General features: G+C 34.1%; 1 protein-coding gene across 2 annotated transcripts in view; it reads left to right on the top strand.

Moving 5' to 3' along the window:
* TBC1D8B (TBC1 domain family member 8B) overlaps positions 1–17,158 on the top strand; it is a 54,624-nt gene that overhangs the window by 12,534 nt on the left and 24,932 nt on the right. For both annotated transcript variants that reach the window (XM_032392824.1, XM_032392825.1), the window contains exons 2-7: positions 2,564–2,674; positions 5,653–5,771; positions 6,335–6,560; positions 7,241–7,481; positions 10,376–10,583; positions 11,400–11,567. In XM_032392824.1, the coding sequence (XP_032248715.1) occupies positions 2,564–2,674; positions 5,653–5,771; positions 6,335–6,560; positions 7,241–7,481; positions 10,376–10,583; positions 11,400–11,567 (1,073 nt within the window). The remainder of the gene's footprint in view (positions 1–2,563; positions 2,675–5,652; positions 5,772–6,334; positions 6,561–7,240; positions 7,482–10,375; positions 10,584–11,399; positions 11,568–17,158) is intronic.

Raw genomic sequence — 17,158 nt, 5'->3', positions numbered from 1 at the left:
CTTTTTTTTTTTTTTTTTTTACCATTTTGCTGTTTCTCCTGTTCTAATATTACTTTTTCTAATGTATGTACATAAGGAAATAGAATTTAAGCTAGTTTTATTTAAAATGTGGTAAAGGCAGGGGCGCCTGGGTGCCTCAGTGGGTGAAGCGTCTGCTTTTGGCTGAGGTCATGATCTCAGGGTCCTGGGATCCAGCCCCAATGGGGCTCCCGGCTCAGTGGGGAGTCTGCTTCTCCCTCTCCCTCTGACCCTCCCCCTGCTCCTGCTCTCTCTTTCTCTTACACTCTCTCTCGCAAAAATAAATAAATAAAATCTTAAAAAATAATAAAGTGTGGTAAAGGCAAAATAAATGATTTTCCTTATAAATTTGACAATACTTTTTTGAAATTTTTAGAATTTAAGTTCTTAGAAGGCAAATCTAGCAGCTAAAACAGTGCTGTTTAATAAATGCTTTTATTTAAAGTTATAATTCCTTTATTTTGACAATGTTGTCAAGTTGTTATATGTATATTTATATACACAGACATTCATGCCCTTGATTTTGTTTTTCAACTTGAAGAGAGTTACCTCTTTTGGTTCTTTTACTTCTCTTTTATCTTTCTTCTGAATATTTTCACTTTCTGGTCTTCAAACTGAGAACATTCTCCTTTTTTTCCATTTCCTGAATAATTTCAATCACATTGCTATGAAGAGGCTATCTGCAATGTTTAGCTCCTACTTTTCTTTATCCTTGATCTCTTAGCCAAATCCAATTTCTCACAGTACCTTTTTCATGCTGGAAGTGATAGAATTATTTTTTTCTTTTATCTCCAAACCCTCCAGGAATTCCATCATTATTAGTCGAAATATAATCACTTCCTCTCTCCTCCTCATTCCCATTCTCTCTTCCCCAGCGCCTCCTCTTTCATAATATTGTCTGGATTTTCTTATTTCTATTTATTGAATTCTTCCATTCATACCAGATTTTTTTTTCATATCAGATCAGTTTTTTTTCTCTGTAATCTGTACATGTTGCCATTGCTAAAATCTTCCTTGATACTTTACCTCCACTATCAAAACCCTCTGTCAGGTTGCTAATTGATATTATATAATGCTGCATTTGTGACCCCTGTTTTTATTTTTTATTGATTCTTACATTTACTCTCTTACCCTTTCCTTTCAGCTGAGCCAAATTTCTCTTTATATCTCTATTCTACTGCCTAATCTTCTAATTTACCTCCCTCAATGCTCATAATAACTTCCTATCACACATCTGCCAACCTACCTATATTCTCATTCAAAGCTTGCTTGTAGTCTTAACTCCTTTTAAGTGAGTAAAGAAAGGAAAATAGCCAAAAGCCTACTTTGTAATTGGTTTAAATTTTTTCTCAAATCTGTATGCTAAAGAAAAATACCTTATAAAACAACACCAACACTCAACCAATCAAAGCTTCCAGAAAAGGAAGGCAGTTTTATATGTTTCAGTCATCTCATTGAAATTTTGCTCCTGTTGTGCCCAGCAACATGTTGAAAGTTAGGGGGGATACAAACCCAGAAGTAGAAGACATGATTATTGTCCTCCGAGAGCTAATATTCTAGGTAAGGAGACAATACATGAAGCGTTTAGAAGGTAGCTATAATAACTAGCCTAATAATCAAAATGCTAGGTTGTATTGTACAGACTTTAAGTGTTCAAAGTAATCAGGGAAAAGAGAAAGCATTATTACTTGGGGTTGCTAGTAAAGATTTTATGTGGGGAGTGGGTCTTGAGGAAAATGTAGAATTTGGATTCGCGGACTGAGCTAGAAGACTTGCATTAACATGCATAGGTAAAAAGAGAATTGCTTAGCAAAGACTCTAACAGAGGAATTAGTTGATTGTTAAAGCAGCAAACTTTATTCTAGGGAGGAGTAGGAAATATAATCAGATAATTACATTGGAACTAATTGATCAAAAGCCTTGAATTCAAATTGAGGAATTAAAAATTGTTAAAAAGAAAATCCCCTTCCTATACATTTTAGTTAATCAATGTTTTATCTTGTTTAAATATCCAAGATTTGTTAACATTGAGTGCTTTATTATATGGTAAACATTGTTCTAATTTTTATATGTAATAATAGCTCATTTCATCTTTATAACAACCCTTTGTGGTAGGTTCTATTTTAACCCCCTTATTTTACAAATGAAGATGAAGAAAAAATAAGTACAGCTGGTTCAATTTGGCACTAGTGGCAAGAACCAGTATTCAAATCTAGTAGATCTCTGGTACCAGAATCTACATTCTTATCTGCTATATACACAACCTTATAAAGGATATATGTAAGTGCTGTAAATATATAGTGAGATTTGGACAATTGAATCTGACTTATTTTTTATTGAACGATAATTTTCTCAAGCACTACTCATGTTGGAGCACAGTAATCTCTTCACCCTGAATATATTTTTTCTTTAAGAAAATCTTTATAAGGAAACTTTGGGCTAGAAATTTTAAAAATGATTAATCCATTGGTTGTTTTTCAGATGAAGTGATATTGGTTTTATGTTTTGTAAAATCTTTATTTCAATGTTCTCTTTATTACAACAGGGCTTCTGGTTGGGACTCTTGATTCAGTTTTAGACTCTACTGCTAAAGTTGCTCCATTTCGCATCCTACACCAGACACCAGATTCTCAAGTTTACCTGTCAATTGCATGTGGTGAGTACGATTTTTAAAATGTATAATCCAGGGGCGCCTGGGTGGCTCATTCGTTAGGCATCTGCCTTCGGCTCAGGTCATGGTCCCAGGGTCCTGGGATCGAGCCCCACATTGGGCTCTCTGCTCAGCGGGAGGCCTGCTTCTCCCTCTCCCACTCCCCCTGCTTGTGTTCCTCTCTCGCTGTGTCTCTCTCTGTCAAATGGATAGGTGAAATCTTTAATAAATAAATAAATAAATAAATAAAATAAAATGTATAATCCATTCTATAGTGGTTTGCCATTAGGGTATTCATTCAGATAATGTTTTCCTACTAGGAATTACAAACTTTAAACACTTTTTAAACCTTAAAAATATTTAAAAACATATTAAAAGGGTGTGTTAGTCCCTACATTTTTCTTTACTAATCATTTCAGTTTTTTTCCTTTGGATTAATTGGGCAAGGAAGATACTTCGATGTGGAAGATTTATTGCTCAGTTTGAGTGAAATAAAGGTTTATTAGTGGAAGGCAAATATAACATTTAAATAGATGAAGTTTGAGTTGGGAGATACGGTTTCTGAGACATTTTGACTTGTCTTTTTAAATGCTTTATTTTTTAAATACAATTTATTTGGATAAAACCATTGGGACCACCAGTATTGCAGTAGGACCTGGGTTGGGACCGGAAGTGCTTGGCAGGGCAGCAGCAACCTTATATATAGTGTGCCTTTTATATAGTGTGCACCCTTGTGCAGATGCATTTAAATCTTACACTGTGGTGAAGGGATGATTTTTACAATGCTGCAGTAGAATTGGATTACTAAGCTGTGTTCTTGTCTGATATAGAAAATAAATGTTTGCATTATTTCCACATAGGGGAAAAATGTATAATCCAAACAAATAAGGATACTAAGAAATTGAATATTTACTTTATTTATACTCCCTAGTTTTGATTTAGAAAGGAGTTAAACGTGTAACTCTACATTGAGAGAATAGCAAGACATCTAATTGTTTAGGGAAGAAGGATTACAGATTATTACAATTTTTTTAAAAAATCCATTAGTGTGAAGGACCTGAAACATGTGTTCCAGCAAATTTTGAGCAAACTTTGGTCAGCACTACGGCTATATGATTCCTTTCTTGAACTTACATCTGCTTCACCCAACTGCTGAGAAGATGAGAAGTCCTCACACTTCATCTGTAATAACTCGGATTAGGGGAATCAAGCCCAAAACTAAAGATCGTCCCCTAAGAAGGTATAAGCCTGAAAAATTGAAACATTTTTAGTTACACACCTACTTTCTCACAAAAGGCATTATATCCTTGAAATAAGAAGAGATGTCTTACTGGTAATGCTACATATTCATTCATGCTGAGGTAGTTCAGATGCCTCCACATATATATATATATATATACATTGTAGATAGAAAATGAATTAGGATATTCTTCCTGATAAAACAACTCAAAATTTAAAAAAAAACCCACAATGACAGTTTACTTCTTTTATGATGCCATTATAATGTTCTAAATTAAAAACCCGGATTTCTGGCCTTTTTAATGTTGAAAGACTGCCTTTTTCTCTTTCTTTCATCTCCCCCTCTCTTAAGTAGAGAGATAACACTTAAAAAAAAAAAAAAAGCGTGTGAATTCCTGGATAGTTCATATGTGTGAACATACAGCATACCATGAATTTTTAAAGATATGTGGCTTATCTTTTGCATCTCCCTATACTTTTACTTTAGCATTGCCGGTGAGTGTTTTCTCTTGGCTCTCTTAAATTGAATGCCATCTAAACTAAATGAAGAAAACATTATACCTGCTGATGTTATGAGACATTTGTAGCCTCAACTCTAAATCTGGTTGGAAGAAATTATTTAGGGAAAAATATCCATTCTACTTTAAAGAGGGGGGATTATTATGTAACTTATTCTCCCAAATTAACATGATGCAGAAATACAATAATTACCAACTTGAAGCTTCCTTATACCTAAAGGACCAAAATAAAGGCTTAAAATTTTCCCATGGCTTTTATTTGTGATTCATTAAAGAAAGTTATTACACTTGGTATTGTGACTTTAGTAACATGAATACAGTTTTTAACTGGATTGTAAGAAATAGGCAGTTTTGCAATTTCAGTTAATATATCACTTGCATGTATCATAAAACATACTAAGGAGCCAAGATGTGTCTTTTGAATGATATTTTTATAATCCACAATGCTGGGGAGGTCTTAAAGGTATCTTAAAGGTAAAGATCTTAAAGATCTTTTATAACTCCCAATGCTGGGGAGATCTTAAAGGCTTTAAGATGTTAAAGATCTTAAGTTCTTCAAGCCAAAGCAACCCAGAGCTAACTGTAATATTTGACCCTCAACAAGCTACCTAACACTGATCCAGCAGGTCACATGGATTTACTTGCTACAGGGTTTCTAACCTCTTTGCTGAAACTTCTTTAGGTTAACAAGGCCTTTTAATGAAAAGGGTGACTGAGCAAAGGCTTCACCTTCTAAGATAAGTAGAGTTGCCACAGTTGAAATCCACATTTATACAGTGTGCATAGTATTGTCATGTGCATGCTGTTTGCAGTCACACAGATTATAGGGACAGTACTGACTGTATTCCTTGAAGACCACGGATTAAATTATATATTTATGTTCTGGCACTCTGTATATTCTCTTTAAAAATATTGGTTGCTGTAGGCACCAGTTACTGGCATCTTGTTTTCAGAATTTTATATCTCTTGTCATGAGTTGTATTTACTTTTTCCCCCTTTCATTAAATATTTTAGTCTTTCATTTATAATAAAAAATAGTATTTATCCCTACATATACAGATGAAGTAGAGAGTAAGTGTAATTAATATTTTTATTCTTTTATGACCATCATTTCTGAAAATGAGCGAATATAATTTTATTTCTTTTTAAACTAAGCTTGTAAATATCAAGAGCAGTTTTGTTGTGGAGTTTCCCTTGAGTCTTTTATTCTCTTTCATTATTAATCAGGAGCCAACAGAGAAGAAATAACCAAACATTGGGATTGGTTGGAACAAAATATCATGAAGACCTTATCTGTGTTTGATTCAAATGAAGATATTACTAATTTTGTACAAGGAAAGATAAGAGTAAGTGATGGATTTATTTTGTAGATGGAATACTATATCTTTGACCCTCTTATTTTAGGATCAAAGGCCATGTGGGAAGGTCATTGTTTTACTGACACCTTTCAGGATTGGCAGAAGTACACATATGAATGTCAGAATCAGTGCTAAAGAAAATTATAAAGTCAATGATTAGTTTTTGGTGCCCTTGTGAGTGCTCTTAGGGATATTTTCATTTCAGTATTTCATGAGTTTGGAATTTGGATGAATCCTTCACTCAATCAAAAAAAATATTTAGCAACTTCAATCCTGGGTTTCGGCACCAAAAAAACCCAAAAAAACAAACAAACAAAAATATTTAGCACCTATATTTGTGGTAGCTCCTTGTGAGGCATTAGAAAAAGCCTTATTACGAAATTAAAGAAAATTTGCTCACCTCTGTCCTAAGAGAAGCATTTATGTACACACATTTATACATATATGTAGCTTGTAGATATATACAGTTGTATTCAGTGAACTGTTTAAATATATAAAATGTATTTTTATTAGTAGGTAATAATTGTCAAAAAATATTTTGTCTCCTTTAGGGATTGATTGCTGAAGAGGGAAAACATTCTTTTGCAAAAGAAGATGATCCTGAGAAATTTCGAGAAGCCCTTTTGAAATTTGAAAAATGTTTTGGTTTACCAGAGCAGGAGAAGTTAGTGACATATTACTCATGCAGTTATTGGAAAGGACGGGTTCCTTGTCAGGGATGGCTCTATCTTAGCACCAACTTTCTGAGCTTCTATTCTTTTTTGTTGGGATCAGAAAGTAAGTGGCTTCTGTTACTTACCATGACTTTGAACTTGCTGACTGACCTGTCAACTCTGTGGGGTTGTTAGGTTGTATATAAAGCAATAGGATTGATATTAAGAGTAATTAAACTGTACATTAAAAAGTTCACTTCATCTAGAGAAAGAATCCTTAACATAGGAGCCATTGAAAATATAAATAGAATGCCTTGCATATTGTGGGAAGTGAGTGAATATTAAATGATGATGGTGACCTGGCATATAGCTCCTTTCTTTGTCTTGTTCTAAACTATGGACTCTGCAATTCATGTTTTAATCCTTGTTTTAGAAATACAGGATAAACATAGTAGCCATAGTATCTAATGGCCCGCATTTATAAAGAAGAATCAAACAGTAATGTTCAGAGCACACATATAGCTTTTACATCAGTGATTATGCAATTATGTAAAGTAACAGATTTAAAGATAAAAGCAGAATAATTTTTTAAAAATTCTTTAAAATTTTATCTGTTCCTAGAATCACCAATTATTGTATGTTCATGGTTATGCTTCAAAATTTTAACTAATCTTGAAGTCTAAAGTATTTTAGTTGTTCATAGCATTTTTCAAGTGGTTAACTATTGTTTTAAAAGACCTGATTGATAAACGTTAATCAGTATTGAGAAATTTAATCAAATCTGCTTATAATTCTTATTTGCAGTAAAACTCATTATATCCTGGGATGCAGTCTCAAAACTTGAAAAGACTTCAAATGTTATACTAACAGAGAGTATTCATGTGTGTTCCCAAGGGGAGAATCACTACTTTTCAATGTTTTTGCATATTAATGAAACATACCTTCTTATGGAACAGCTGGCAAACTATGCTATAAAGAGACTTTTTGATAAGGAAACATTTGCTAATGACCCAATCCTTGATGATCCTCTACAAATCACCAAGAGGTATTCAAAGCTTAATTAATACTTTTTAAAATACTGTTTTACCAAAGAACAGTAACATTGATTATCATTAAAAGTTAACTGTTCTGTGTTATATGATAATTTTTCTTTGGAATTAATCATTGATGTGTGGGTATTTTTTAGTTTATTCATATGCATTTCACAAATAGTATTCCCTCCATTAAGTTTAATCCTAAGAAGTAATAGAAGTTAAGTTTGAAAATTACTTATTGAGATCCCAGTAGGATTTGCCCTGGAGTGCTTTTAGAAATATAGAGATTTTTATATGCCTGGTTAGTCTACATTTCTCTATGAGTAGTCTAAACAGTTTCAGGTATGATATTGTAAAATATAGTGTTTATTTTTAAATATAATTTATAGACAGCATCATTTTTTTAAAGATTTTATTTATGTATTTGTGGGGGAGGGGCAGGAAAAGGGACAAGCAGGCTCCGTACTGAGCCCGGAGCCCGACTTGGGGCTCAGTCTCACAACCCTGAGATCATGAGCTCAGCTGAAATCAGGAGTCAGCCACTTAACCAACTGAGCCACCCAGGGGCCCCTAGACAGCATAATTTTTTATGAAGAGGCAAGTTAGTGGAGCCAGTGGAGCATGGGCTTTATAAGGAGAGTACAACAACCCTTGGACAAGTCATTATCTCTCAGGACCTTAGTATCCTCATGTATCATTTCTACCTCAGGGAGCACTTGTGAGGAATGAACAATATAACATGTGAAAGCACTTTGTAAAATATGAAACACTAGATAAATGTTAATCATTATTAATGCCTACATGAGAATTATCTCTGATAGCTGTTTGCTTCTCTATTTGGTTTGCTGAAACTGACCAGAGCCCTTTCATACTGCTCAACACTCAGAACAGTTGACTGAAATAAGCATGCCAAAGGAGAGGGAAAGAAGAGAGGATCTAGAAATAGCTAGTGAATGCAGCTTCTGGCAAGGAGCATGAGGGTATAGACTGTATGGGAAACTGTGAGAGGAACCTAAGCTGCAGTCCTATGGATAGACCAGAGCAAGTGACCTAGAGGGTTGTGTGATTACTACATAGCCCTAACTGGATATGGTTGTTCCATTTGCCTATTTCTAACCATTTCTAAAATCTGCATACATAAGGACTTCTTTGTGAGTGTGTCTGCTTTTCTGGAAAATAGATCAGCAAGGTGAATTTTTTATAGGTCCCAGTGTGCATGATTTATAAATAGAACTCTATAAGGATTAGGAATTCAGTTTATGTTATATTATAGTTGAGCATTTGTTTTTGTAGTTTGTTCCTTGATTGGCCACCATAAACATAAACTTTTTAGCCATTTTATTTCCCTTAGAATATCCTCTAAAAAGCCATCTATCAAGGGTGCCTGGGTGGCTCAGTTGGTTAAGCGAGTGCCTTCAGCTCAGGTCATGATCTCAGGGTCCTGGGATCGAGCCCCGCATCGGGCTCCCTGCTCGGCGGGAAGCCTGCTTCTCCCTTTCCCACTCCCCCTGCTTGTGTTCCCTCTCTCGCTGTGTCTCTCTCTGTCAAATAAATAAGGTCTTTTAAAAAAAAAGAAAAGCCATCTATCAATGAGTTATTCATTACCAAGTCTGTATTTAAATGATATAGGAAATCCATTTTTGTCTATGTGTATTTTTAAGAGAGCCTATTGAAAATCATAGATATCTAAATCCTTTTTTCTAGTAAGTTAAAAAGAACAATAGATTATTTAGACTTAGCCTCCAAATGACTTTTTTCTAAAATTGAGTGTCTTTATTGCTTCGGCTTATTGTTTTTACAAATATGTATTACTTCTATAATTTAAACAGTATAGAAGCACATTAGCAATAGTTAGTTTCAGTGTATATCCTTCCAGGCTTTTTAATGCATTAATTAAAAAGTATTTGCAAAAAACATGATTGGGACTAAACATTACATATTATTCCATAGTCTGCTTTTTTCCCCCCTTAAAATAATATATCATGGACATCTTTTCATTTATATAAATAGACCTCATCTTTTAAAATAATAACCCACCAAGTTATAATTTAAGTGAGGTAAAATTAATGTGGTTTTCTGTTCATCAGAATTATTTTGAAAGACATGATGAAATGCCACATATTCAAATAGTATATGCTGGAAGGATGAATTTGGTTTTAACTTTGTTGGCTTTGAGTTAGAACTTGCATAATTTACTTACTACCCCAGATGGCATTGCTGCTTAACACAAGTGTTTACTGCCTCTAGAAAAATTGTACTATTTTAAGCAATTGTTTTTTATTCATATATTTATATATCAGTTAACAAGTCATCTTTATTTCTTGACACCTATCCTGTGCCCAGTACTGTGCAAGCAGTGTTGTTTTATTTTGCCTCTAGTATGGATTTTTTTAAATGTTCATTTAAGTGTTTGTTTCACTTAATTTTAATATTATCTTTTATGCACTGTTCTTCTTGCCTAAATTTTGATCCCATAAATTTTCATTTTTAATTTTTCTCTTTTTTATTTTTCATTTTTATTTTGTTTGAACTGGGTGACTTGATTTTCTGATAACTACATATAAAAATTGTTTGCCAATATTGGTGTTAGCCATATTCGCATATTATGAATATGTAATAATATAATAATAATCTTCCAGCAAATCACTCCTTAACAGATGGTTTAAAGTCCTACATCATCTCTAACTTCTGTGCATTATAATTTAGTAATAAAACAAAATTGGAATAGGGAACAAAGAAAATGAATTTGTTATGAATCCGTGTGTTTCTTCCATTACATAATTTGTTAAAGAACATAGCATGTAATATTTAATCTTTCTGCTTTAGAGTACATTTAGATTAGTCAATATGGGCATGTGTGTACTTTAGAAGTCATTATTTGAGCCCTCTTTTTTCTTTTCTACAGAGGTCTGGAAAATCGAGCCCACAGTGAGCAGTTCAATGCTTTTTTTAGGCTCCCCAAAGAAGAGACTTTGAAAGAAGTACATGAATGTTTCTTATGGGTACCATTCAGCCACTTTAACACTCATGGAAAAATGTGCATCTCAGAAAACTATATCTGCTTTGCTAGCCAGGATGGCAATCTATGTTGTGTAATCATTCCATTACGAGAGGTAATACAAATTTGGTTACATATCAATTTTAGTTTGAAAATGCTATCATTCACAGAATAAAATATCATTTACTTCTGTAAATTATTGAAAACTCTATATGCACCACCCTTTTAGTAATTTTTAAGAATCATTTTTTTTTGAGAGAGAAAGAGAGAACACATACGAGCAAGTGGGGGGCAAGGAAGGAGGGGCAGAGGGAGAGAGAGAATCCCAAGCAGGGCTCGATCTCACAACCCCGAGATCATGACCTGAGCCAAAATCAAGAGTCAAACACTTAACCGACTGAGCCACCCAGGTGCCCCAATAATCATTTTTTAAGTTCAGTATTATTCTTCAGGATAAGAGTACTAGGATAAGAGCATTATAGCTCTCATTAAAAGTGAAAATAGAAAAAAATTGAAAATTTACAAACCAGATAAGGTTCAGGATGACTCAAGATGGAGCATGATCGCCCAGACATTTATGACATGAATACCAAGACTTAGACTATTATACTTGATACACACAGTCAAAAAGAATATAATTGATAGCTTTTATGTAAGTTAGAAATAAATTGTCAGCATTGTAGCCCTGAATTTTTACATTTATATTGTCATTTTTTAAGGCTACATGTTAATTAAACCTTTTTCTTGAGAAGTGAAATAACTTGCACTGAGTTTACTTGTGTCAGTGGTGCAGCTAGTACCCAAAGTCTGTTTCTTAATAAGTCATACCATGGACCAAAGCTTTAGCCACAAAAGATTAAGCTAAACATATTTTGCCTGAAAGCGTCAGCAACAAGGGAGAATGGGATTCATTTATGTTTTCACCCCCCAGGTCTTAGCTATAGATAAGACAAATGATTCCAGCAAATCTGTCATCATTAGCATCAAAGGAAAAACAGCTTTTCGCTTCAGTGAAGTTAAAGACTTTGAGCAGCTGGTGGCAAAACTCAGACTCAAGTATGGGGCAGCTTCAACTCAGTATCACGATGTTAGCACAGAGGTAATTATACAGCAATCAAATCATTTTTTTTAAAAAGTTTGTTTCATGTGCTCCATTCTTTCAAAAGGAACTCATAGTACTTTTTCTATTCATGCTTAGGTTTATTTTTTTAAAGACTAAAACCAAAGAAATTACATTCTCTAAGTCACATTATAAAGCAGAAGTGAGAATTAAGAACTTTATCCTTTTTTAGGAACTCATATTTTAAAAATTATTATCATTTGATCTTTCTTGACTATATCTGCAGTATCTCAGATATACACATCTTGTACTTTCATGTGACATGGCTTTTAATAACTCAAACTATATTTGAGAATTTAATAAGGCCTTAAAAAAAGGACTCTCCTCTGACTGCTGTAGAGAGACAGCAATTTTAAACCAGTCTAAATATCTTTTATTTAATATCGAGTAGTCCAGCCTTACTTACATAATATAGCCCAGAGCAAAATAGGGGCAAAGCTATTTACTAGTAAAATATTAGAGAAGGCAAATATTCTTGGCAAAGGGTGCTTAAGAGACTGATTTTGATATTTAGTGTGTCCTTTATGTAAATGTAGATACTTTCAATTCAAATTAATTTTCATTTTCAATGCTTAGGAAATTCATGTTTTAATAGATTGATAAAACTTATCACATTGTAACTATTGTATTTTAATTAAAAATTCGAAGAAAAAGTCAACATTGGCTTTATTGGCTATGTTATTTGGATAGGATTATAGCAGCTTTTACCTCTCCAGAGTAGAGACTAAAAATATTATGCTAAGTCAATTATAATGCAGTATTGGTAAGACTAGCTTTTTCTTCAATAATAGAAAAACATAATGAAAACATGTAATTAAAAGATACATATATCTCTGTGCCAGACCCAGAATCTTCATGTTAACCATCAAGAATTTTCATGCCCCAACTTTATAATCTTTCATTCTCATCAGGTGTGCACCCAGGATATTCCTTAGTTTGATGTTGAGGACACAGGTAAAACCTGATCAGTCCTGGTAGTTTCTCTCGCAGTGCTTCCATATTCTTGCTTATATCACTTTTTTTCCTGTCCTATTCCATTTCAGATTCATTCTCTCTGTTAAATTTAATGCTCTGCTTCTCTTTCTTTCTCCTTCAATTTATCTGTGTCTCTTAAACCCAAAAAACTGGAATTTTTCCCCCAAAATTCTCAGGTGCCTCTAGTAGTTGGGTATGATCAGTTGTAAGACAGGATTTTGTCTCAAAATGAGTTTATCATCTTTTCAGATGTATGTCAGAGTTCTAAGGTTTTCTAGTTTCTCTTCCCATTTTTAAAGGTTTTAGTAAAGGTATATGCAAAATACCAGTTGGTATACTGGTTTGCTAGGGAAATTTTTTTTTAAGTGTACCCTTTAATCCCCGTTCCCTATTTGCCCCATCTACCACCTACCTCCCCTCTGGTAACCATCAATTTGTTCTGTATTGCCAAGAGTCCATTTCTTGGTTTGTCTCTCTCTTCTTTTTTCCTTTGCTCACTTGTTTTTTTTCTTAAATTCCACATTATGAGTGAGATCATATGGTATTTGTCTTTCTCTGGCTGACTTACTTCGCTTCTCATTATACTCTCTAGCTCTATCCATGTTGTTGCAAATGGCAAGGTTTCATTCGTTTTTATGGCTGAATAACATATATATATATATATATATATACCGCACCTTCTTTATCCATGTACCTATCCATGGACACTTGGACTGCTTCTATAGTTTGGCTCTTGTAAATAATGCTGCAATAAATATAGAGGTGCATGTATCCATTTGAATTAGTGTTTTTGTATTGGTAGGATAGTTCTATTTTTAACTTTTTGAGGAACCTCCATACTGTTGTACAGAGTGGCTGCACCAGTTTGTATTCCCACCAACAGTGCAAGAGGGTTCCTTTTTCCTGCACATCCTCGCCAACACCTGTTTCTGGTGTTGTTGATTTTAGCCATTCTGACAGGTGTGAGGTGATATCTCATTGTAGTTTTGATTTGCATTTCCCTGATGAGTGATGTTGAGCATCTTTTCATGTGTCTGTTGGCCATCTGGATGTCTTCTTTGGAGAAATGTCTGTTCATGTCTTCTGCCCATTTTTAAGTTGGATTATTTGTTTTGTGGGTATTGAGTTGTTTCAGTTTTTTATATATTTTGGATACTAACCCTTTGTCAGATATGTCATTTGCAACTATCTTCTGCCATTCAGTAGGTTGCCTTTTAGTTTTGTTTATTGTTTCCTTCACTGTGCAGAAACTTTTTATTTTGATGCAGTCCCAATATTTATTTTTGCTTTTGTTTCCCTTGTCTTAGGAGACATATCTATAAAAATGTTGCTACAGCTGATGTGAGAGATATTACTACCTATGCTCTCTTTGATGATTTTTTATGGTTTCAGGTCTTACATTTAGATCTTTAATCCATTTTAAGTTTATTTTTGTGTGTGGTGTAAGAAAGTGGTCCAGTTTCACTCTTTTGCATGTGGCCGTCCAGTTTTCCCAACACCATTTGTTGAAGAGACTGTCTTTTTCTCATTGGATATTCATTCCTCCTTTGTCAAAGATTAATTGACCATATAATTGTGGGTTTATTTCTGGGTTTTCTGTTCTATTCTATTGATCTGTGTGTCTATACCAGTACAACGCTGTTTTAATTACTACCGCTTTGTAATATAACTTGGAATCTAGAATTATGATACCTCCAATTTTGTTTTTCCTTTTCAAGATTGCTTTGGCTATTTAAGTCTTTTGTGGTTCCATGCACATTTTAGGATTATTTGTTCTAGTTCTGTGAAAAATGCTGTTGGAATTTTGATAGGGATTGCATTAAATGTGTAGATTGCTTTGGGTAATAAAGACATTTTTACAATATTTGTTCTTCCAACCCATGAGCATGGAATGTCTTTCCAGTTTTTTGTGTTATCTTGAATTTCTTTCATCTGTGTTTTATAGTTTTCAGAGTACAGGTCTTTCACCTTTTTGGTTAAGTTTATTCCTACTTTATTGTTTTTATTGCAATTGTAAATGGGATTGTGTTCTTAATTTGACTTTCTGCTGCTTCATTGTTAGTGTATAGGAATGAAGCAGATTTCTGTACATTGATTTTGTATTCTGCAACTTTACTGAATTCATTTATCAGTTCTAGTAGTTTTTTGGTAGAGTCTTCAGGGTTTTCTGTATACAAAATCATTTTATCAGCAGAGACAGTTTTACTTCTTCCTTTCCTATTTGGATGTATTTTATTTCTTTATCTTGACTGATGGCTCTAGCTAGGACTTGTAGTACTATGTTGAATGGGAGTGGTGAGAGTAGGCAGCCTCATCTTGTTCCTGATCTCAGAGGAAAAGCTTTCAACCTTTTACCTTGGAGTATGATGTTAGCTGTGGGCTTGTCATATATGGCCTTTATTATGTTGAGGTATGTTTCTTTTATACCCACTTTGTTGAGAGTTTTTATCATGAAAGGATATTGAATTTTGTCAAATGTTTTTTCTACATCTATGGGTATGATCAGATTATTTTTATCCTTTATTCTATTCATGTGGTATATCACATTTATTGATTTGTATATGTTAAACCATCTTTGCCTCCCAGGGATAAGTCCCACTTGATCATGGTGTATGATCCTTGTAATGTGCTGTTGAGTTTGATCTGCTAGTATGTTGTTGAGAATTTTTGCATCTGTATTCATTGGGATTTTGGCTTGTAATTTCTTGTAGTGTTCTTATTTGGCTTTAGTATCGGGGCATGCTGGCCCTGAAAAATTAGTTTGGGAGTGTTCCCATCCCCTTCACTTTTTTGGAAGAATTTGAGAAGAATTGGCATTAATTCTTTAAATGTTTGGTAGAATTCACCCATGAAGCCATCTGGTCCAGGGTTTTTCTCTGGTGGGAGATTTTGGATTACAGATTCAGTGTCCTTACATGTTATTAGTAAGTTCAAATTTTCTATTTCTTTATGTTTTGTTGATAGTTCATTTTTTATTGCTGAAAAATATTTCATTATCTGGATATACCACAGTGTTTATACATTCACCTCTTGATACCTTGTTTGCCTTCAATTTTTGGCAACAATCAATAAAGCTGCTATAAACATTCACATGCGGATATGTATGTGTACACATACATTTTCAACTATTTGGGTATATACCTAGGAGCACAATTCCTGAATCATATAGTAAGGCTATGTTTGGCTTTCTAAGAAACTGCCAAACCATCTTCCAAAGTGGCTGTACCATTTTGCATTTCCGCCAGCAATGAATTAGAGTTCTTGTTCCATATCCTCAGCAGCAAGTACTTGTTTCTGTGAGTGTTACGGATTTTAGCCATTTTAATGGCCAATAGTATCTCATTGTTTTTTTAATTTGCAATTCCTCAATGATATAATATTGAGCATTTTTATATAATTATTTGTCATCTTTATATCTTCTTCGGTGAGGTCTCTATTCAGATCATTTGCCCACTTTTTAACTTGGTCTTTTATTTTTTTTTAAACACAATTTCCTTTCATTCTTTTAATATATTTACAATAGCTACTTCACATTCTTAGTTTACAAAATCAACTGGAACTCTCAAAGCCATTTTCTGTTGGTTGCTTTTTTTTAATAGTTCTTGTTTTTATTTTTAAACCTGGCTTTCTCGGATTACCCCCATGAGTCAGTATAAGTTGGTGGTCAGCCAATGATGGGTCAGAAGAGCTCCTTAAATGCCTTGAACCATTAAGTTTTCTACTTTTTACCAAGGGAATCTTTATGTGAAGGTATACCTCAAACTTCAGGCAGTTTATAAATCAGCCTAGGTTTCATGGCTTACCTCCACAAAGTCAGCCAGAATTGAGTGACTGGGGCCTTCCACTGTCCCGTTTCTTTCCTGGGCAGTTTCACATCCCTGTACATGCATACGTCCATCTACATCTCCAAGAATATGTTAGAATCTTTCAAAGTTCCCTGTGTTTATCTGGTTATCCGAATCTTCCTTTTAGATTTTTAGCCAGGCTCTTGTTTGCCCCAAACTGAAATCATAGCTTTAGGCAGCTGTGATGTTATCAGCAGATTACTATGGCCTTCTGTAATGCCCTGGGGATTGGGCTTTCTTCATTCAAAGACCTGAGCTCTGAATCAAATCAAATAACACCCTGGGAATGGAGATTTTCTAGGGAGCTGTTAGTTTGGTCAAAATACTGTGTTCTGGGGATGGGGATTTTAGTGATCAACCAAAAGATCCAGTGGCTGTGTTAATGCAGGTTTTCATGGCTGCCATTACCTCTGAGCTTGGGAGGGAGGGGTGATGAGAACAGCCTCAAGTCAAAACTTCACAGAATCTGGTGTTCCTACTACAGTTCATTAGTTTCACTTGTATCATGCTTTTCAGTTCATCCTGTGCCTTTGGTAAATTTCCAGTGCTCTGAACTGGTATTTTTTAAATCTTTTGCCAGTATTTTGTTGCTTTTGTAGGGGAGTGGGTTCACTGAAGTCCTGAGTATGCTGTTCTAGATGTTGATTTGTTGACGTCTCTAATTTTGATAGAAAAACAATGTCTCTCTGAGACAGCGCTTTAATCTTTATTATGTAGATTGATTGTGGTTTATAAATGACAGATAAAGCA

Source organism: Phoca vitulina, unplaced genomic scaffold (assembly GCF_004348235.1).
Source record: "Phoca vitulina isolate PV1807 unplaced genomic scaffold, GSC_HSeal_1.0 scaffold69, whole genome shotgun sequence".
NCBI lineage: Eukaryota > Metazoa > Chordata > Mammalia > Carnivora > Phocidae > Phoca > Phoca vitulina.
This window is presented reverse-complemented; position numbering and strand designations above follow the sequence as displayed.